This window comes from Phocoena phocoena, chromosome 2 (assembly GCF_963924675.1).
Source record: "Phocoena phocoena chromosome 2, mPhoPho1.1, whole genome shotgun sequence".
In the NCBI taxonomy this organism is placed as follows: Eukaryota; Metazoa; Chordata; class Mammalia; order Artiodactyla; family Phocoenidae; genus Phocoena; species Phocoena phocoena.
The window spans coordinates 62,171,119-62,193,015 of NC_089220.1; the positions used below are offsets into that span (position 1 = coordinate 62,171,119).

A 21,897-nucleotide genomic window follows, 5' to 3' on the forward strand; every position below is an offset into this window, starting at 1 on the left:
TCCCTAGGCAGATTATTTTTTCTCATTCAATTTCATACCTTGTTAATATAATTCTTGTTAACAGTAGGACTGATCTTATAAGAGAGTATCGTAGTAGTAGATGCCTCAAGTGAGATCTTGCCCCATCATTTATCTTTTCTCTCTGATTCTGATTTTAAAAGCTTAACATACACCTATTACTAAATTTAGTTAACAAAAGAACAAGCCCTTTAAATCATAATCTTATTTGGGGGGATCCATTTTACACAGGATAGAATGTTTAGAATGTTTGATTAAGGAGGTAGAAGTAGATTGTAGAGGACCTTAAATGCTGTCCCCAGAAGTTTAAAGTTTAAATGCTATTGAAATCATTTGAGCAGGGAAGGGACTTGTGCAAGTGATATCTAGAAGATTTATCTATTACTGTTCTGGGAAATATATGAAAAGGGAGAGACTGAAAATAAGGAGACAGTATTATACTAGTTTAGATGTGAACTGAGATCCTGAAACAAGGACATGAGAGTGAGAATAGAAAGGATTAGTGCCATAGACAGTAGTAAAGAAAGGTTGGCAAATATTGATAATTGATTGAATATGGAAAGAGACATGGAGCAAGAATGAGTCCAGTTTCTGGTTGGAAAAATGATACCATCATTGGTAGAAATAAAATCTGGAGAGAGAGATTTTTGGGTGAAATGTGAACTTAGAGTCATAGCAGGCTATGCAGATAGAAATATCGGGTAAGCTTTTCAAAATGTAGGACTTACACTTGAGATAGTTGGGAGAGACAGTGTAGAGGTGAGAACATAGAATTGGTAAGAACACTGAGACTTTCAGAGGCCTAAGGTCTGAAACTAACTTCAGGGGCAGGAAGTGTGATAAATGTAAACAGGATTGGCATGGATGTGTTGGGTTGTCATATCTGTAACAAAACTAGTGCTTTAAAAGAATAGTTCCAAATATATTAACCTATATTTGATTAGAAGGATCACTTCTGGATTAGTATCGGAAATGACATACACAAATTAATACTGAGCAACAAGCACAAAACACTGACAATGGTTTAAACATTCAGATTGACTCTGTCCTTAAGGCCTATGAATATGTATGGTACAGACCCAAAGGCAAAGATTTCATACCCACCCTTCCATAACAGATGAATGTGCCATCTCTAGGAGCTGCGCTTCTCGCTCAGAATGGAGCCAGCTCTAGGATTGTCCTTGCACGTGAGAGGAGATGAACACACACCCTGCAGACAACATAGCACATTATTCACCGCTCTTACCTTCCTCTTGCTGGGAGTACACGCATGGCAATTGCATAGTTTTACGTATCTATTCCTCAGAAGTCTACGGAAAAGACTAGATATGTAGCTTCTAAAGTTAGAAAGCAAGGGAAGATTGAGCCTATTAAATTTCCTAAGGATTGAACTTTTGTTAGAAATTGAATTTATGAAAAGTTTTTAACTGAAATGTGTCTAATCCAGGTTCACATGTAGATGAATTCTAAACACAGTTGGATAGAGATTATCTTGGGTAACCTTGAAGCACAGCATATGAAAAGAGAAACATTAACAGAGAAAAGATATAAATTGTATTTGGTTCCTAAAAAAAACCTAGATTATGTAAAATTCTTTTCATTTATGAAACAGACATAAAATTCAAAAAAAAGTTAATGTATATAAAGCACGAATTACAACAAAGTTAGTATTTGTTGCACGTTTTAAGATCTTTACCCATCACATTCAACATGGAAAAATTTGAATGTGGTAATGTTTTAAAAATTTTAAGGGCATTGCTTAACAGACCATTTAAAAGATACAATTTTATGAGTATTTCCAGAGAATTACTTACTGATTTTAAATTATGACCCTTGAAAACAGTAAGTGTAATGTTCTTCACAGGTACATTTCCATAGCACTTTGTTCATTTTATAGCACTTATGACTTATATGTTTACACATCTATTTTTCACACTATGTTTTCAGCCTCTGAAGGGCAGGAACTGTGTCTTGTTCGTCTTTGAACACAGAGTGTAGTAGGCATGGAATAAATGTGCGAATGAATGGATAGGACCTGGCTGATAGTTAATTATTGGACTTTTAAGGTATGTTAACTTTGTTCGAAAGCACTGACTAGGTGGAATCTTAACTCTAGTCTGTAATGGTTAAGTCCCGGTTCTAAAGGGGAGCGTGGGAAGAAGGAGCCCTGAAGGCCACGTCAACTTCATGCATGCAGGCCGTTTACACGTGAAGGTCATGGTGGGCCTGTAGCATGAGGTGAACAAGTGGGTCTGGCTGGAAAATTAAATTGCAAACACATTTTGGAGGGCCTTGAAGGTCACATTAACCTGTTTGTAATTCCAGTGTCATTGGGGCACAGTTAAGTCTTTGCGAAAGAAACCTAGAATGGGTTTCTGTCTGGTGACATTGTGAAGTTGTGAGTTGGAGAGAGTTCGGAGTCAAAGAAAGTAGTTTAGGAAACATGTCATTGTCCATACCAGGGAGAAATGAAGGTCTGAATCAGGGCAGTGGGACTAGAAGGGAAGAAACATTTAAGGCACTCCATCTGTAACCCTTCGCAATTGGTTACCCTTTAAAACTGATTAGAAGTAAGGAAGGGGGTTGGTCATGAAAAAGGCCTCCTTACCACTGAGTTTTCTTAGAGCATGGGTTTTCTGAACCTCATGTATGTGTTTAATCACCTTCTCTTTGGGACACAGGCATTATAAACGTAGCTATAAATTACCTGCTAACTTAAAATAGTGGGAGAGTAGAGACAATTTTTAATTATCTCTGTCCAGCTGTTTAGTGTGTTGTGCTCTCAAATATTTTCTCTCAGGTACCAAGACTTGTTAAAATTTCTGCCTTTTACATTGAGATCTCCTTGTACCCAAACAGAATAAATGTTAAAGCTGGTCCAGTGTATCCACAACAGATATGTTTCTAAGTGTTCAGCCTGTTGAAATATTCTGATCAGACCTAAAATAAGCCCCCAAAGGCCACATTGTACTGTTTTTAAGTCATTGAACCACTGATGTCCTTGTTCTGATACTTCTCACTTTGGTTTCATGATACATGAATAATCTGATTGCTCAATGACATGGAAACTGTCCATATTTTACAGATTAAGCTGTTAGGAAAACAAGGGGAAGTATATTTTCATCAGGGTGTAAAAAACCACCTTGTGGGAAGGTAGGCGACTGAGTAGTGACCAAATTAAACATTAAGCCCTTACCTGCCCATAGGCCCCACCACAGGTATCCAGCTCAGTTTGGCACAGGAAGGAGCATGTTTATATAGGCACTTTCTTCCCCATATTTAATAATTCCAACACTTAACTGATTTCCCACTTATTATAAACTACTGATAAGAGGCATACCTCAGTATTCTTTGAAAATAGCTTTTGACACAAAGGAAAATCAGGATTTTTACTTTCTCTTGTAAATCTCAGTGGTCACAAACGTTCAAGAGAAAATTTTGCCACCTATGTTGACAGTTTCTTTGTCAGATGTACTAATATACTAATTTGCCATTCAAGAGCTTGTGGTTCTGTGAAACTAAGAACAAAGTCTAGAAATAATTCATTAGGTCAGGGTTTAAAAAACACAGCAGTGTGTTGGTGAGAATGTTATCAGCTTCAAGTAATGGAAGTTCATACTCAAACTGGTTCTAACAGTATGGAAATAATCTTATAAAATGTGAAGTTCAGCAGAATGCAGTCTTCAGGGTAAATTGATTTACTGGGCTAAATCATGATTGTCAAAGAACTGAGCTCTTTCCCCTCTCAGCTCTGCTTGGTGTTGGCTCTTTCCCCAGGCAGATGGCAAGATAGCTACAGTGCTTTCTGGTGTCCTAACCAGATAACAGCAGTGTCCAGAAGAACTGCCTCCTTTGAGGGCTTTCTCTTAGAAGTGAGGAAGTTTCTTCCAGAAGTTCTCCCCCTAATCCCCAGCTGACTCTCCTTAATTATTGGCCAGAATTGGGCCCATGCCCATTTTGGTCACTGACAAGACCAGTGGGGTGGAATCAGTATTCCTCTGAGTCACATAGAGGAACAGCAGACAGCTGCTCACTTAGACAACCACAGTGTCCCTTATAGTCAATCAAGGGTGTGTGTGTATGTGTGTGTTTTCACCCCTTTGCCTGGTATTCTAAATTCTGTTTCCCTCTGTCTCTTGCTGCTTCACTTGTTCAATATCCTGGGATAGAAATGTTAAAGAAAGGAAACTAAGTAGGAAATCCACAGAGCACCTCTTTCCACAATCACTCAGCCTCATTAGAAGCTGGGAATTAATAGGAAAGTGTGTGTAGTCAGGGACAAGCATGTTGCTGTGATGTTACTATTATATACTTTTAATACCATCTCTGGAGGGTAACTTCCAAAGTAGAAAAAGGCAGATATTAGTTACAGATAGTGCTAGGTGAGTTCGTGGGCTTTATTTCTGCCAGGGTTCTCCTTATTTTGTTCACTATTCTATAAAGGAAAATTGTTTAGATTTTTCTAAGCATTGATTACTTATTATTTTTTTACTTTTAATCTAGAACTTTTCTGGAAAAAGAAGAAAAGTTCAACCACCTCAAGTAAGTTACTACATTTTTATTTTGTTTCTGAAATAGTTTGATTGGTTTTATACCTTTCTTATTAATAAAAGTTTCTACTGTGGTTGTGGACTTGTTTGTGGATTTAAGGACTGAAAAAAAAAAGAGCAACAGAAATTAATGTGTTGAATTAGAGAAATAATTTTATTTTAAGCATGTGGAATGACTCAGATGGGCCAAATAAGTATTAAAATCTATCCAGATGTTAATTGTAGAAGAAAATATCAGTTACAAAATGCTGAAAAATAATAAATGCTCAAGTAATTTAAATCTCATCCCTTCCCTTCCGCCCCATTTTTTGATTGAGATGTTTGTTTTTTGCTGTTGAGTTGTGAGAGCTGTTTATATATTTTGAATATTAATCCCTTATCAGTCATATCATTTGCAAATATTTTCTCCCATTCAGTAGGTCTTTTCATTTAGTTGATGGTTTCCTTTCCTGTGCAAAAGCTTTTAAGTTTAATAGAGCCTTATTTATTTTTGCTTTTATTTCCTTTGTTTTAGGAGACAGATCCAAAAAATTATTGCTATGATTTATATCAGAATGTTCCACCTATGTTTTCCTCTAAAAGTTGTATGGTTTCCTGTCTTACATTTAGGTCTTTAATACATTTGGAGTTTATTTTTGTATATGGTGTTAGAGAATGTCCTAATTTCATTCTTTTACATGTATCTGTCCAATTTTCCCAGCACTACTTATCAAAGAGGCTGTCTTTTCTCCATTGTATAATCTTGCCTCCTTTGTTGTAGATTAATTGACCATAGGTGTGTGGGTTTATTTCTGGGCTTTCTATTCTGTTCCACTGATCTACGTGTCTGTTTTTTGCGCCAGTACTATACTGTTTTGATTACTGTAGCTTTGTAGTACAGTCTGAAGTCATAGAGCCTGATTTCTCCAGCTCTGTTGTTTGGCTGTTCAGTCTTTTGTGGTTTCATACAAATTTTAAGATTATTCGTTTTAGTTCTGTGAAAAATGCCATTGGTATTTTGATAGGGATTGCATTGAATCTGTAGATTGCCTTGTAATATGGTCTTTTTAACAATATTAATTCTTTTAATCCATGAACACGGTATATCTTTCCATCTGTGTTGTTTTCAGTTCCTTTCATCAGTGTCTTATAGTTTTCTTAAGTACAAGTCTTTTACCTCAGGTAGGTTTATTCCTAGGTATTTTCTTCTTTTTGATAGAATTGTTTCCTTAATTTCTTTCTAATAATTCATTGTTAATATGTAGAATTCAACAGATTTATATATATTAGTTTTGTATCCTGCAACTTTACCAAATTCATTGATTAGCTCTAGTAGTTTTTTGGTGGCATCCATAGGATTTTCTGTGTATAGTGTCATGTCATCTGCAAACAGTGACAATTTTACTTCTTCCTTTCCACTTTGGATTCCTTTTCTTTCTTTCTTTTTTTTTTTTTTTTGCTGTGACTAGGAGTTACAATACTATGTTGAATAAAAGTGATGAGAGTGGACATCCTTTTATCTTAGAGGAAATGCTTTCAGCTTTTCACCATTGAGTATGATGTTAGTTGCAGGCTTGTCATATATGACCTTCATTATGTTGAGGTATGTTCCCTTTATGCCCACTTTCTGGAGAGTTTTTATCATAAATAGATGTTGAATTTTGTCAAAAGGTTTTTCTGCATCTATTGAGATGTTCATGTGGTTTTTATTCAGTTTGTTAATGTGTATCACATTGATTGATTTGCAGATATTGACAAATCCTTGCATCTCTAGGATAAATCCCACTTGATCATGGTATATGATCCTTTTAATATATTGTTGAACTTGGTTTGCCAGTATTTTGTTCAGGATTTTTGTATCTGTGTTCATCAGTGATATTAGCCTGTAATTTTCTTTTTTTGTAGTATCTTTGTCTGGTTTTGGTATCAGGGTGATGATGGCCTTGTAGAATGAGTTCGGAAGCTCTGCAGTTATTTGGAGTAGTTTAAGAAGGATAGGTGTTAATTCTCTAAATGTTTAGTAAAATTCACCTCTGAGGCCATCTTGTCCTGGATTTTTGTTGTTGGGGATTTTTAAAATTACTGATTCAATTTCATTACTGGTAATTGGTCTGTTGATATTGGTATTTTCTATTTCTTCTGGGTTCAGTATTGGGAAATTGTACATTTCTAGGAATTTGTCCATTTTGGCATATAGTTTTTCATAGTAGTCTCTTATGATTCTTTGTATTTCTGTGGTGTTGGCTGTAACTTCTCCTTTTCCATTTCTGATTTTATTGATTGGGCCCTCTTTTCTCTTGATGAGTCTAGCTAAAGGTTTACCTATTTTGTTGATTTTTGGGGTTTGTTTCTATTTTATTTATTTCTGCTCTGATCTTTATGATTTATTTCCTTCTACTAACTTTGAGTTTTGTTTGTTCTTTCTCTAGTTGCCATAGATGTAAGGTTTAGGTTGTTTATTTGAGGTTTTTGTTGTTTCCTGAGATAACCTTCTATTGCTATAGATTTCCCTCTTAGAACTGATTTTGCTGCATTCCACAGATTTTGGAATGTTGTATTTTCGTTATCATTTGTCGGCAGGTATTTTTTTTTATTTCCTCTTTGATTTCTTCAGTGATCCATTGGTTATTTAGTAGCATATTGTTTTTTTAGTAGCCTCCATGTGTTTGTGTCTTTTGCAGGTGATGTTTTTGTTTGTTTGTTTGGTTGTTGATTTCTAGTCTCATAGTGTTGTGGTTGGAAAAGATACTTGATAGGATTTCAATTTTCTTAAATTTACCAAGGCTTGTTTTGTAGCTTAGCTGTGATCTATCCTGGAGACTGGTCATGTGCACTTAAAAAGAATGTGTTCTGCTGCTTTCAGAAGGAATGTTCTCTGTATATGAATAAGTTCTTCTGGTCCAATGTGTCATTTAAGGCCAGTGATTCTGTATTGATTTTCTGTCTGGGTGATCTGTCCGTTGATATAAGTGGGGTGTTAAAGTCCCCTACTATTATCGTGTTACTGTCAATTTCTCCCTTTATGTCTGTTAATATTTGCTTTATGTATTTAGGTGCTCCTATGTTGGGGTGCATATGTATTTACAATTGTTATATCTTTTTCTTGGATCGATCCCTTGATCATTATGTAATGTCCTCCTTTGTCTCTTCGAACAGTCTTTATTTTAAAGTCTATTTTGTATGATATAAATATTGCTACTCCAGCTTTCTTTTGATTTCCATGTGCATGGACTACTTTTTCCCATCCTTTCAATTTCAGTCTGTGTGAGTCTTTAGATATGAAGTGAGTCTCTTGTAGGCAGCATATATAGAGGTCTTGCTTTTTATCCATTTAGCCATTGTCATTTGATTGTAGCATTTAGTCCATTTATATTTAAAGTAATTATTGATATGTACCTGTTGACATTTTGTTAATTGTTTTGGGGTTGTTTTTGTAGGTAATTTTTGTTTGCTTTTTTTTTGTTGTGACTTGATGACTGTCTTTAGTGTTATATTTGTATTTGTCTTTCTTCTCTGTGTATATATCTATTACAGATTTTTGGTTTTTGGTTACCATGAGGTTTTTATATAGCAGACTATATATATATATATATATATATATACACACACACACACACACACACACACACATATATATACATGATTGTTTTAAGTTGTTGATCTCTTATTTCAAATGCATTTTAACAACCCTGCCTTTGTCCTCTCTTTCTCTCATGATTACTGTTTTTGATGTCATATTGTTACATCTGATTTTTTTGTGTATCCCTTAATTGTTTATTGTGGATGTTAGATGATTTCACTACTTTTGTCTTTTAACCTTCTTACTATCTTTGTGCATGGATGATTTACTACCTTTACTGTATGTTTCCCTTTATTGATGAGCCTTTTCCTTTTGTAATTTTCACATTTCTATTTGTGGCCTTTTGTTTTTGCTTCTAGACACTCCTTTAACATTTCTTGTAAAGCTTATTTGGTGCTGCTGAACTCTTAGCTTTTGCTTGTCTGTAAAGCTTTTGATCTCTCCATCAAATCTGAAAAAGAGCGTTGCTGCATAGAGTATTCTTGGTTGTAGGTTCTTCCCTTTTATCTCTTTAAATATATCATGCAACTCCTTTCTGATCTGCAGACTTTCTGCTGAAAAATCACTTGAAAGCCATAAGGGAATTCCCTTGTATGTAACTTGTTGCTTTTTCCTTGCTACTTTTAACTTTAATTTTTGCCATTTTAATTACAGTGTGTTTTGGTGTGTTCCTCTTTGGGTTAATCCTGAGTGGCATTCTCTGTGCTTCCTAGACTTGGATGTCTGTTTCCTTTCCCAGATTAGGGAAGTTTTCAGCTATTATGTCTTCCAATATGTTCTCAGCCCTTTTCTCTCTTTTCTTCTAGGACCCCTATAATGCAAACATTAGTGTGCTCAGTGTTGTCCCAGAGGTCTCCTGAGCTGTCCTCATTTCTTTTCATTCATTTTTCTTTTGTTTGTTCAGCATCAATGATTTCCACTACTCTGTATTCCAGCTCACTGATCCATTCCTCTCTTTCATTTAGTCTACTGTTGATTCCTTCTAGTGTATTTTTCATTTCACATATTGTATTCTTCATCTCTGTTTGGTTGTTCTTTATATTTTCTAACTCTTTGTTAATAACTTCTAACTTCTCTCTCTGTGCATCCATTCTTCTCCTGAGCTCTTTGGTCATATTTACGATCACCACCTGAACTCTTTCTCAGGCTGTCTCCACTTCACTTAGTTCTTCTTCTCATGTTTTATCTTGTTCTTTTGTCTGGAACATGTTCCTTTGTTGTCTCATTTTGCCTGAGTTGCTGTTTTTACTTTTATGTATCTGGTGGTTGGTTATGTTTCCCAACAATGGAGAATTGGCCTTTTGTTACCTGAGCTATATGCTCTAGGGGTTCCCCTTATGAGGGCTGCATGGGTCCTTCTGTTGCGGCTGGCTATGTGGGTGGTCTAGTAGGCTTGGTTGGCCCCTAGTCTGGTTGGCTGCCAGGCCCTGCCTTGTGTGGAGGCTGCCAACCACAGGTTCGTGGGACTGGGTCACACGGTGGCTGACTGCAGAACCCCAGGTAGCCTTGGAGCTAATTTTGCCCCACTGGTGGCTGGAGTCAAGTTCCAGAACACTCCGGGGCTGTTGCCTGCACATGGTGGGTGAATCCAGGTCCTGCAGCTAGTGCTGGCCTACTGGCAGGCAGAGCCAGGTCCTGGAGTCTTAATTCTATGGCCAAGGCGACCCAGAGCTAGTTTTGCATCACTGGTGGGTGGGGCCGGTTCCTGACACAGTTGAGTGTGGCATCCAGGACATCCTGAAGCTTGTGTTGGCCTGCTACTGGGCAGGGCCAAGCTGGTCCCAGTTTAAAGTGTGGCCTACTGGTAGGCAGTCCGGGTGTGCAGGCTGTGGAGCTGTCGTTTTCTTGTGGTTGGTGTCTGTCCCTTGGTGGGTGAGACTGGTTCAGAGGTTAAAGCGGGCTTCCAGGGCAGGGCCGGGGCCCAGGGGATTCTGGGACTGGTGCCTGCCCACTTGTGGGTGGAGCTGGGTCCTGGATCCTCTGGTTGCCAGGGCTGTGTCCAGAGGTAGCCATGGGCTGAGGAGGTCTTAAGGCAGCCTGTCTGCTGGTGAGTGGGGCTGTGTCCCGGCCCATTTAGTTGCTTTGGCTTGAGGCATCCCAGCACTGGTGCCTACAGGCTGCTGAGCTAGAACGGGGCTGGGTCCTGCGGCTAATAATCTAGAGGGAGGATTCCACAATGCCACTTGCTAGCACCAGTGTTGTCCACATGTTGGAACAGGCTTCTAAAAATGGCTGGCCCACCAGCCAGTGGCTGTGTAACCAGGGTGAGCTGCAACTAATTTCTGTCTCTCTGGATGACTCTGCAAGATCAGAAGGTTGGTCTGACCCAGGCTCCTGTCAAATTACTGATTCTGCTCTGGATCCTAGAGTGTGTGAAATTTTGTGTGTGCCCTTTAAGAGTGAAGTCTTTATTTCCCCAACCCTGTGGGATTCCCAAAAGCCATCCCTGCTGGGCTTCAAAGCCAAATGCTCTGGGCTGGTCTTCTCTCTGCAGTATATGTTGGTTGTCTTATAATTTGTTGATGATTTCCTTTGCTATGCAAAAGCTTTTAAGTTTGATTAGGTCTTGTTTATTTTTAATATTACTTCTTTTGCTTTGAGAGACTGATCTAAGAAATTGCTGTGATTTATGGCTGAAAAATGTTTTGCCTATGTTTTTCTTCCAGGAGTTATTGGCGTCATGTCCTATATTTACGTCTTTAACCTATTTTCGGTTTACTTTTCTATATGGTGTGGGGGAGTGACTTGATATACATATAGCTGTGCAGCTTTCCAGCACCACATGCTGAAGAGACTGTCTTTTTTCTTTTTCTTTTATTTTAACATCTTTATTGGAGTATAAGTGCTTTACAATGGTGTTAGTTTCTGCTTTATAACAAAGTGAATCAGCTATACACATACATATATTCCCATATCTCCTCCCACTTGCTTCTCCCTCCCACCCTCCCTATCCCACCTCTCTGGTCACAAAGCACTGAGCTGATCTCCCTATGCTATGTGACTGCTTCCCACTAGCTATCTGTTTTACATTTGGTAGTGTATATAAGTCCATGCCACTCTCTAACTTCGTATCAGCTTAACCTTCCCCACCCTGTGTCCTCTAGTTCATTCTCTACATCTGCATCTTTATTCCTGTCCTGCCCCTAGGATCTTCATCATGATTTTTTTTCCTTTAGATTCCATATATATGTGTTAGCATACGGTATTTGTTTTTGTCTGACTTACTTCACTTCGTATGACAGACTAGGTCCATCCACCTCACTACAAATAACTCAATTTCATTTCTTTTTATGGCTGAGTAATATTCCATTGTATATATGTGCCACATCTTCTTTATCCATTCATCTGTCGATGAACACTTAGGTTGCTTCCATGTCCTGGCTATTGTAAATAGAGCTCCCATAAACATTGTGGTACATGACCTCTCTTGAATTATGGTTTACCAGGGTATACGCCCAGTAGGGGGATTGCTGGGTTTCTATTTTTAGTTTTCTAAGGAACCTCCATACTGTTCTCCATAGTAGCTGTATCAGTTTACCTTCCCACCAACAGTGCAAGAGTGTTCCCTTTTCTCCACACCCTCTTCAGCATTTATTGTTTGTAGATTTTTTGATGATGGCCATTCTGACTGGTGTGAGGTGATACCTCATTGTTGTTTTCATTTGCATTTCCCTAATGATTAATGATGTTGAGCATTCTTTCATGTGTTTGTTGGCTATCTGTATATCTTCTTTGGAGAAATGTCTGTTTAGGTCTTCTGCCCGTTTTTGGATTGCGTTGTTTGTTCTTTTGATATTGAGCTGCATGAGCTGCTTGTAAATTTTGGAGATTAATCCTTTGTCAGTTGCTTCATTTGCAAATATTTTCTCCCATTCTGAAAGTTGTCTTTTCCTCTTGTTTATGGTTTCCTTTCCTGTGCAAAAGCTTTAAGTTTCATTAGGTGCCATTTGTTTATTTTTGTTTTTTTTCCATTTCTCTAGGAGGTTGGTCAAAAAGGATCTTGCTGTGATTTATGTCATAGCGTGTTCTGCCTATGTTTTCCTCTAAGAGTTTTATAGTGTCTGACCTTAGATTTAGGTCTTTAATCCATTTTGAGCTTATTTTTGTGTATGGTGTTAGGGAGTGATCTAATCTCATACTTTTACATGTACCTGTCCAGTTTTCCCAGCACCACTTATTGAAGAGGCTGTCCTTTCTCCACTGTACATTCCTGCCTCCTTTATCAAAGATAAGGTGACCATATGTGCGGGGGTTTATCTCTGGGCTTTCTATCCTGTTCCATTGATCTATCTTTCTGTTTTTGTGCCAGTACCATACTGTCTTGATTACTGTAGCTTTGTAGTATAGTCTGAAGTCAGGGAGCCTGATTCCTCCAGCTGCATTTTTCGTTCTCAAGATTGCTATGGCTATTCAGGGTCTTTAGTGTTTCCATACAAATTGTGAACTTTTTTGTTCTAGTTCTGTGAAAAATGCCAGTGGTAGTTTGATAGGGATTGCACTAAATCTGTAGATTGCTTTGGGTAGTAGAGTCATTTTCACAATGTTGATTCTTCCCATCCAAGAACATGGTATATCTCTCCATCTATTTGTATCATCTTTAATTTCTTTCATCAGTGTCTTATAATTTTCTGCATACAGGTCTTTTGTCTCCTTAGGTAGGTTTATTCCTAGATATTTTATTCTTTTTGTTGCAATGGTAAATGGGAGTGTTTTCTTGATTTCACTTTCAGATTTTTCATCATCATTGTATAGGAATGCAAGAGATTTCTGTGCATTAATTTTGTATCCTGCAACTTTACCAAATTCATTGATTAGCTCTAGTAGTTTTCTGGTAGCATCTTTAGGATTCTCTATGTATAGTATCATGTCATCTGCAAACAGTGACAGCTTTACTTCTTCTTTTCCGATTTGGATTCCTTTTATTTCCTTTTCTTCTCTGATTGCTGTGGCTAAAACTTCCAAAACTATATTGAATAATAGTGGTGAGAGTGGGCAACCTTGTCTTGTTCGTGATCTTAGTGGAAATGTTTTCAGTTTTTCACCATTGAGGACGATGTTGGCTGTGGGTTTGTCATATATGGCCTTTATTATGTTGAGGAAAGTTCCCTCTATGCCTACTTTCTGGAGGGTTTTTCTCATAAATGGGTGTTGAATTTTGTCAAAAGCTTTCTCTGCATCTATTGAGATGATCATATGGTTTTTCTCCTTCAATTTGTTAATATGGTTTATCACATTGATTGATTTGCGTACATTGAAGAATCCTTGCATTCCTGGAATAAACCCCACTTGATCATGGTGTATGATCCTTTTAATGTGCTGTTGGATTCTGTTTGCTAGTATTTTGTTGAGGATTTTTGCATCTATGTTCATCAGTGATATTGGCCTGTAGTTTTCTTTCTTTGTGACATTCTTATCTGGTTTTGGTATCAAGGTGATGGTGGCCTCCTAGAATGAGTTTGGGAGTGTTCCTCCCTCTGCTATATTTTGGAAGAGTTTGAGAAGGATAGGTGTTTGCTCTTCTCTAAATGTTTGATAGAATTCGCCTGTGAAGCCATCTGGTCCTGGGCTTTTGTTTGTTGGAAGATTTTTAATCACAGTTTCAATTTCAGTGCTTGTGATTGGTCTGTTCATATATTCTATTTCTTCCTGATTGTCTTGGCAGGTTGTGAACTTCTAAGAATTTGTCCATTTCTTCCAGGTTGTCCATTTTATTGGCATAGAGTTGCTTGTAGTAATCTCTGATGATCTTTTGTATTTCTGCAGTGTCAGTTGTTACTTCTCCTTTTTCATTTCTAATTCTATTGATTTGAGTCTTCTCCCTTTTTTTCTTGATGAGCCTGGCTAATGGTTTATCTATTTTGTTTATCTTCTCAAAGAACCAGCTTTTAGTTTTATTGATCTTTGCTATCATTTCCTTCATTTCTTTTTCATTTATTTGTGCTCTGATCTCAATGATTTCTCTCCTTCTGCTAATTTGGGGGTTTTTTGTTCTTCTTTCTCTAGTTGCTTTAGGTGTAAGGCTAGGTTGTTTATTTGAGTTGTTTCTTGAGGTAGGATTGTATTGCTATAAACTTCCCTCTTAGAACTGCTTTTGCTGCAACCCATAGGTTTTGGGTCGTCGTGTCTCCATTGTCATTTGTTTCTGGGTGTTTTTTGATTTTGTCTTTGATTTCTTCAGTGATTTCTTGGTTATTTAGTAGTGTATTGTTTGGCCTCTATGTGTTTGTATTTTTTACAGATTTTTGCCTGTAATTTATATCTAGTTTTATACCGTGGTGGTCAGAAACGATAGTTGATATGATTTCAATTTTCTTAAATTTACCAAGGCTTGATTTGTGACCCAAGATATGATCTATCCTGGAGAATGTTCTATGAGCACTTGAGAAGAAAGTGTATTCTGTTGTTTTGGGGTGGAATGTCCTAGAAATATCAATTAAGTCCATCTTGTTTAATGTATCATTTAAAGCTTGTGTTTCCTTATTTATTTTCATTTTGGATGATCTGTCCATTGGTAAAAATTGGGTGTTAAAGTCCCCTACTATTATTTTGTTACCATCGATTTCCCCTTTTTGGCTGTTAGCATTTGTCTTATGTATTGAGGTGCTCCTATGTTGGGTGCATAAATATGTACAATTGTTATATCTTCTTCTTGGATCGATCCCTTGATCATTATGTAGTGTCCTTCTTTGTCTCTTGTAATAGTCTTTATTTTAAAGTCTATTTTGTCTGATACGAGAATTGCTGCTCCAGCTCTGTTTGTTTTCCGTTTGCATGGAATATCTTTTTCCATCCCCTCACTTTCAGTCTGTATGTGTCCCTAGGTCTGAAGTGGGTCTCTTGTAGACAGCATATGTACGGGTCTTGTTCTTGTATCCATTTACCCAGTGTATGTCTTTTGGTTGGAGTATTTAATCCATTTACATCTAAGGTTATTATCGATATGTATGTTCCTATGACCATTTTCTTAATTGCTTTGAGTTTATTATTGTAGGTCTTTTCCTTCTCTTGTGTTTCCTGCCTAGAGAAGTTCCTTTAGCATTTGTTGTAGAGATGGGTTGGTGGTGCTGAATTCTCTTAACTTTTGCTTGTCTGTAAAGCCTTCGATTTCCCCTTCAAATCTGAATGAGATCCTTGCTGGGTAGAGTAATCTTGGTTGTAGGTTTTTCCCTTTCATAACTTTAAATATGTCCTGCCACAGCCTTTGGCTTGCAGAGTTTCTCCTGAAAGATCAGTTGTTAACCTTATGGGGATTCCCTTGTATGTTATTTGTTGTTTTTTGCATTGCTGCTTTTAATATTTTTCCTTTGTAGTTAATTTTTGATAGTTTGATTAATATGCATCTTGGCGTCTTTCTCCTTGGATTTATCCTGTATGAGACTCTCTGCGCTTCCTGGACTTGACTGGCTATTTCCTTTCCCATATTAGGGAAGTTTTCAACTATAAGCTCTTCAAATATTTTCCCAGTGTCTTTCTTTTTCTCTTTTTCTTCTGGGACCCCTATAATTCGAGTGTTGGTGTGTTTAATGTTGTCCCAGAGGTCTCTGAGACTGTCCTCAATTCTTTTCATTCTTTTTTCTTTATTCTGCTCTGCACTAGTTACTTCCACTCTTTTATCTTCCAGGTCACTTATCTGTTTTGCCTCAGTTAACCTGCTATTGATTCCTTCTAGTGAATTTTAAATTTCATTTATTCTGCTGTTCATCATTGTTTGCTCTTTAGTTCTTCTAGTTCCTTGTTAAACGTTTCTTGTATTTTCTCCATTCTATTTCCAAGATTTTGAATCATCTTTGCTATCATTATGCTGAATTCTTTTTCAGGTAGATTTCCTCTTCGTTTGTTTGGTCTGGTGGGTTTTTACCTTGCTTCTTCATCTGCTCTGTGTTTCTCTGTCTTCTCATTTTGCTCAATTTACTGTGTTTGGGGTCTCCTTTTCACAGGCTGCAGGTTTGTAGCTTCCGTTGGTTTTGGTCTCTGCCCCCATTCGGTAAGTTTGGTTCAGTGGGTTGTGTAAGCTTCCTGGTGGAGGGGACTGGTGCCTGTGTTCTGTTGGATGAGGCTGGATCTTGTCTTTCTGGTGGGCAGAAGTACATCTGATGATGTGTTTTGGGGTGTCTGTGAACTTACTATGATTTTAGGCAGCCTCTCTGCTAATGGGTGGTGTTGTTTTCCTGTCTTGCTAGTTGTTTGGCATGGGTTGTCCAGCACTGGAGCTTGCTGGTCGTTGAGTGGAGCTGGGTCTTAGTGTTGAGATGGAGATCTCTGGGAGAGCTCTCGCTGATTTGTATTATGTGGGACCAGGGTGTCTCTGATGGACCAATGTCTTGAACTCGGCTCTCCCACCTTAGAGGCACAGGCATGACACCTGCTCAGAGCACCAAGACCCTGTCAGCCTCACGGCTGCTAGTTTTGGAGGGTCTCCTGCATGGGTGGGGGGCAGTTGTTGCTCACCACAGGGACACGGACACTGGCAGCAGAAGTACTGGGAAGTAGTCCTTGGCTTTAGCCTTCCTGGAGTCTGTCATTTTCCCCACCAAAAAAAACCTGTCGTTTCCATTGTGTATTCTTACCTCCCTGGTCTGTAGATCAATTGACCATAGGTGCACTGGTTTATTTCTTAGTTCTCTGTTCTGTTCCATTGATCTATGTGTCTGTTTTTTTGCCAATACAGAGCTGTGTTGGTTATTGTAGCTTTTGAGTATAGTTTGAAGTCTGGAAGTATTACACCTCCAGCTTTGTTCTTTTCCTTCAGGAGAGCTTTGGCAATTCTGGATCTTTTGTGTTTCCATGTAACTTTTAGGTTTATGTGTTAGGTCTGTGAAAAGTGTCATAGGTATTTTGATGGAGATTGCATTAAATCTGTAGATTGCTTGGGAAGTATGGCCATTTTATCAGCATATAGGTCTTTCACCTCCTTGGTTAAGTTATTCCTAGGTTTTTTTTGTTTTGGTTTTTTGTTTTCCACATGGTTTTATATGGGCCTTTTAAAATTTTTTTCTGATATTTCATTATTAGTGTAAAGACATGCAATAGATTTCTTTATATTAATCTCATATCCTGCTACCTTACTGAATTCATTATCAGTTCTAATAGTTTTTGTGTGGAGACTTCAGGGTTCTCTACGTAGAGTACAATGTCATCTGCAAATAGTGACAGTTCTAATTCTTCACTTCCAATCTGGATACCTTTTATTTCTTTTTCTTGTCTGATTGCTGTGGTAGGACTTCTAATAGTATGTTGAAGTGGTAAGAGTAGGCATCAGTGGCTCGTTCCTGAATTTAGCTGGAAGGCTTTGAGCTTTTCACCCTTGAATATTCTGTTGGCTGTGGGTTTGTCATAAATGCCCTTTATTATGGTGAGATATTTTCACTTTGTGAGTTTTTATCATGAATAGATGTTGAATTTTTTCAAATGCTTTTTCTGCATCTGTTGAGATGATCATGTGTTGTCTTTCCTTTTGTTAATGTGGTGTATCACATTGATTTGCATATGTTGAACCATCCTTGTGACTGTGGTATGAATCCCACTTGATCATGGTGCATGATCCTTTGAAGGTATTGTTGGATTCGGTTTGCTAATATTTTGTTGAGGCGTTTGCATCTATATTTGTTAGAAATATTGGCCAGTAATTTTCTTATTTTATAGTGTCTTTTTCTGGCTTTGGTATCAGGGTGATGGTGGCCTCATAGAATGAATTTGGGAGAGTTCCCTCCTCTTTGAGAAGGATAGGTATGAGTTCTTCTTTCTATGTTTGGTAGAATTCCCCGGTGAATCCATTTGGTCCTGGACTTCTGTTTGCAGGGAGTTTTTTTTTTTTTTTAAATTAGAGATTCTATTTCACTTTTAGTGATTGGTCTGTTCAAATTATCTGTTTCCTCTTGACTCAGTTTTGGCAGGCTGTGTTTCTAGAACCTTGTCCGTTTCTTCTAGTTTGTCCAATTTGTTGGCATATAACTGTTCATAGTATTTGGTATCAGTTGTTATATCTCTTCATTTCGTATTTTGTTTGGGTCCTCTTGGGGAACCTGGCTTGAGGTTTGTTGATTTTGTTCGTCTTTTAAAAAAAACACCTCTTGGTTTTATTGATATTTTGTATTTTTGTTTGACCTCTTTTATTTATTTCCTCTCATCTTGATTATTTCCTGCCTTCTGTTGACTTTGGGTTTTGTTTGTTCTTTTCCTAATTATTTTAGCTGGTAGGTTAGTTTGTTTAGGATTTTTCTTTCTTGAGGAAGGCCTATATCCCTATGAACTTCCCTCTTAGAACTGCTTTTGTTGCATCCCGTAGATCTTGTAAAGTTGTGTTTTTCATTTGTTTGTCTTGGTATTTTTGATTTCTTTGATTTCATCATTCATCCACTGGTTTTTTAGTGCATGTTTTTTATTCTCCTTTTCCTGTTTTTGTCTCTGTGGTTGATTTCTAGTTTCATACCATTTTCAGTAAAAAAGATACTTGAAATAATTTCTGTCCTCTTAAATTTGTTGTGGCTTGTTTTGTGACCTTATGGTCTATCCTAGAGAACATTCCATGCGTGCTTGAAAAGAATGTGTATTCTGGGTTTTTTGGATGTAGCATCCTGTAGAAATCAATTAAGTCCAACTGGTATATTGTGTCATTTAGTACCTCTGTTGCCTTACTGATTTCCGGTCTGGATGAGCTGTCCTTTGATGTCAGTGGGCTGTTAAAGTCTCCTAGCATTATAGTCAACTTCTCCTTTTATGTCTGTTAGTATTTGTTTTATATACTTTACTTAACTGTTTCTTCTAAATTCATAGAGGCAGAAAGTTATCTACTCTGGTCTTCTTGAAGGATTGTTTCTATGTGGGGACATTTCTGTGTAAACTGTATCCAGTGTCTTTGGTGCAAGGGATGGTTTTAGTATGGATGACTGACAGCCATGTCTTTCCTCTGGGTGTGCTGGCCATTATCCCCTAATAGGGGATGTGGTTGGTGTTGGAGTATCTAAAGCCTGTGCAGGGTGTGAGGCAGGGCTTTCTCTCTGCTGTTGCTGTCACCGCCCTGTCAAGGGTGGGGTCTATTTCACAGTTGTTGTAGAAGCCCAGAGGGTTGGGTTAGATCAGGCTTCTTTGCCCTTGAGTGTGTGCCCTGCCCCAAGGAGGTGATTGCTGAAGCAAGTGAGGCCCAGTGCAGTCAGAGAGAACCTATGCACTGCCTGTGTAGGTGTTTGTGGTTCTGCTTAGAAGCAGCCCAAGGCTACATGTTTTCCTCTACTGTATTTGTCCCGGATCTAGGTATGGCATGGCGGAGTGTTGTGACTGCAGGAATTGAGGTGGCTGCACTGCTGCCTGAGATCTGGGCTGCCTCTGTGGCAGTCTTCTCTTAGAATCTAGCACTAAGCTGCAGTGTGGACTGGACATTCCAGGGCACTCTCGCTAGGAGACAAACCACTGTGTTCCTGAGTGCTCTGACAATGGCTGCCCCTGCCCCACCCGGATCATACTCTAGGCACCCTGTTCTGTCTCTGTATCGCTAGACCAAGTCTTTTCCCAGTGTTCAGTTGGCCCAGATCTCTCAGTCTGTGGTGTGGAGTGAACAGGGCCGGGGGTGTACACCCCTTCGGATTGGGAAGTGTAATGAGGCAGCATCCACCAGTGCAAGGCTCTCTCCACCCTGATGATTGGGAAGCCAGCACACGTACTCCTCCTGGGTAGAGTCTAGGTTTCTCCAGCCCTTCTCTCTGTCCCAGTGGATTTCCTAGCAGGCAAGGGCACTTCTCACCCCTGTGCAGGACCCCAGGACTGGAATTCAGGATTGTGGCCTAACCTGCTTGCTCCCCAATGCCAGGGTCCACCCATGCAAACCTTCCCTTCCTTACATATTCCTCCCAGGGGCACAGGTCCTGACCTGATGTGTTTTATTTTCTGTCGTACCTGGTTTTGTAGAGATCTTCCTTGCAGCTTTGGTTGTACAGTTCTTCTGCCAGGTTCCAGTTAGTTTTCCATGAGAACCGTTCCACATGTAGATGTTTTTTGATGTGTTTGTGTGGGGAGGTGAGCTCCACATCCTCCTCCTCTGCCATCTTGATCCCCCTTATTTTTTTGATTGTAAAATTTTGAGTATATTTGAGAGTATCCATTTTTTCCAGGAGGGGTAGTTGATTGCAGTTAATCTATCAAAAGAGAATTTCTAGTTATTTTAAGCAAACTAGTCCTAAATACTTTTTTTTTTTTACTATTGATTATGAGAATAGTCAGTTGAAAAAGTTTTTACAATCCTTTCAAAAAGTATAAAAGTTCCAGGAGAGCTTAGTCATTAGAAAAGCAAAAGTAAGAAATATTTAAGTCTTGTTATCTTATGCCTTTAAATTTATAGTATAGTCAACATTAATGTATAGTTCAGTTTTTAAATTCTCATGAGAAAAGGGTATTTACCATGCTTTTGGATATTTTATATATTTATAGTACATTTAGAACTTTATCTGCATTAAGATACTTCAGCAATTTGTTATTGTTTACAGCAGAACTATTCACTGGCTGAACTTGATGAGAAAATTAGTGCCCTCAAGCAAGCTCTGCTCAGAAAATCAAGAGAAGCAGAATCTATGGTGACGCATCACCTTCCGTGAAAAACTCCTCTGTTGTCATTTTACTTTTTTAGATATGTGTGTATAACTTACTTACATAGTCATTTAATTAATTGCAGTGTATTAATGTAGACGTCCCTCTGAAAGCAAGGTTTATTTTCGTGTGAGTCCACTTTGCAGCAAGCAATCTTCAAATATTCCAGTGTACTTTAAAATAGTTTTAATGCATTGAAAATAGCAATGTTGGAATTTATTCCCTTCTGTTTTAAAGGAGGTATTTTGGAAATTGAAAAACTTAATTTGAAAGTACATCTTCATGTGTATGTGTGTGTTTACCACAGAAAGGAAGATTTATTTTGAATAGTGATATTTAAGAAGACTTTATATTTGTAACATTGATACTAACCAGTTTTAGTTTAAACCAGTACTTTGTACATAATAGGCATTCAATAAAAATTTGAAGTGAGTTTTAAATGAATGCATATATTCTTTTCTAAGTGTCAGTTTAATCTAAATAGTAGATCATACCTTTTATCCCCTTAGACTGTGTGACCTTAACAAGTTACTTAATCTATTTCCTTATCTGTAAAATGTAGGATAATATATCCTACATTTGTTATGAACAGTAGTTGAAATCATACATGTACAGCTTTTGAAACTGGCCTAAAAGAAGTGCTTAGTAAACGTTAGCTATTATTACTATTGACTAAAACCAAGTGTGTCTTTGGAAAGTTGTTACAACTTATATAGTCCCTCTCCCTTGAGAGCCTCACCTTTTTGGAGTGCCCCAGTTTTATATTAGGCAGTACATATATTTCCATAGTTGCAAACTAAACATTTAAAAGATGCAGCTACTACTCACACACTTATGATCAATTAATCTATGACACAGGAGGCAAGAATATACAACAGAGAAAAGACAGTCTCTTCAACAAGTGGTGCTGGGAAAACTGGACAGCTACATGGAAAAGAATGAAATTAGAACATTCCCTCACACAATATACAAAAGTAAACTCAAAACGGTTAAAAGGCCTAAATATAAGACATGAAACCATAAAACTCTGAGAACAGAGGTGAAACAGTCTTTGACATAAATTGTAGCAATATTTTCTTGGATCGGTCTCCCAATACAGAAGAAATAAAAGCGAAAATAAACACATGGGACCTAATTAAACTTGTAAGTTTTGCATAGCAAAGAAAGCCATCAACAAAAAGACAACATACAGAA

The 21,897-nt window shown here is 37.9% G+C and overlaps 1 protein-coding gene across 2 annotated transcripts in view; it reads left to right on the top strand.

The window, feature by feature from the left end:
• Positions 1–21,135, top strand: part of MBIP (MAP3K12 binding inhibitory protein 1) — a 35,485-nt gene extending 14,350 nt beyond the window's left edge. The window contains exons 8-9 of one of the 2 annotated variants that reach the window (XM_065871543.1): positions 4,522–4,560; positions 20,604–21,135. In XM_065871543.1, coding sequence (XP_065727615.1) covers positions 4,522–4,560; positions 20,604–20,711 — 147 coding nt within the window. In that variant the 3' untranslated portion in view covers positions 20,712–21,135. The remainder of the gene's footprint in view (positions 1–4,521; positions 4,561–20,603) is intronic. The other variant, XM_065871544.1, reaches the window with a different exon arrangement.
• The last annotated feature ends 762 nt before the right edge of the window (positions 21,136–21,897 follow it).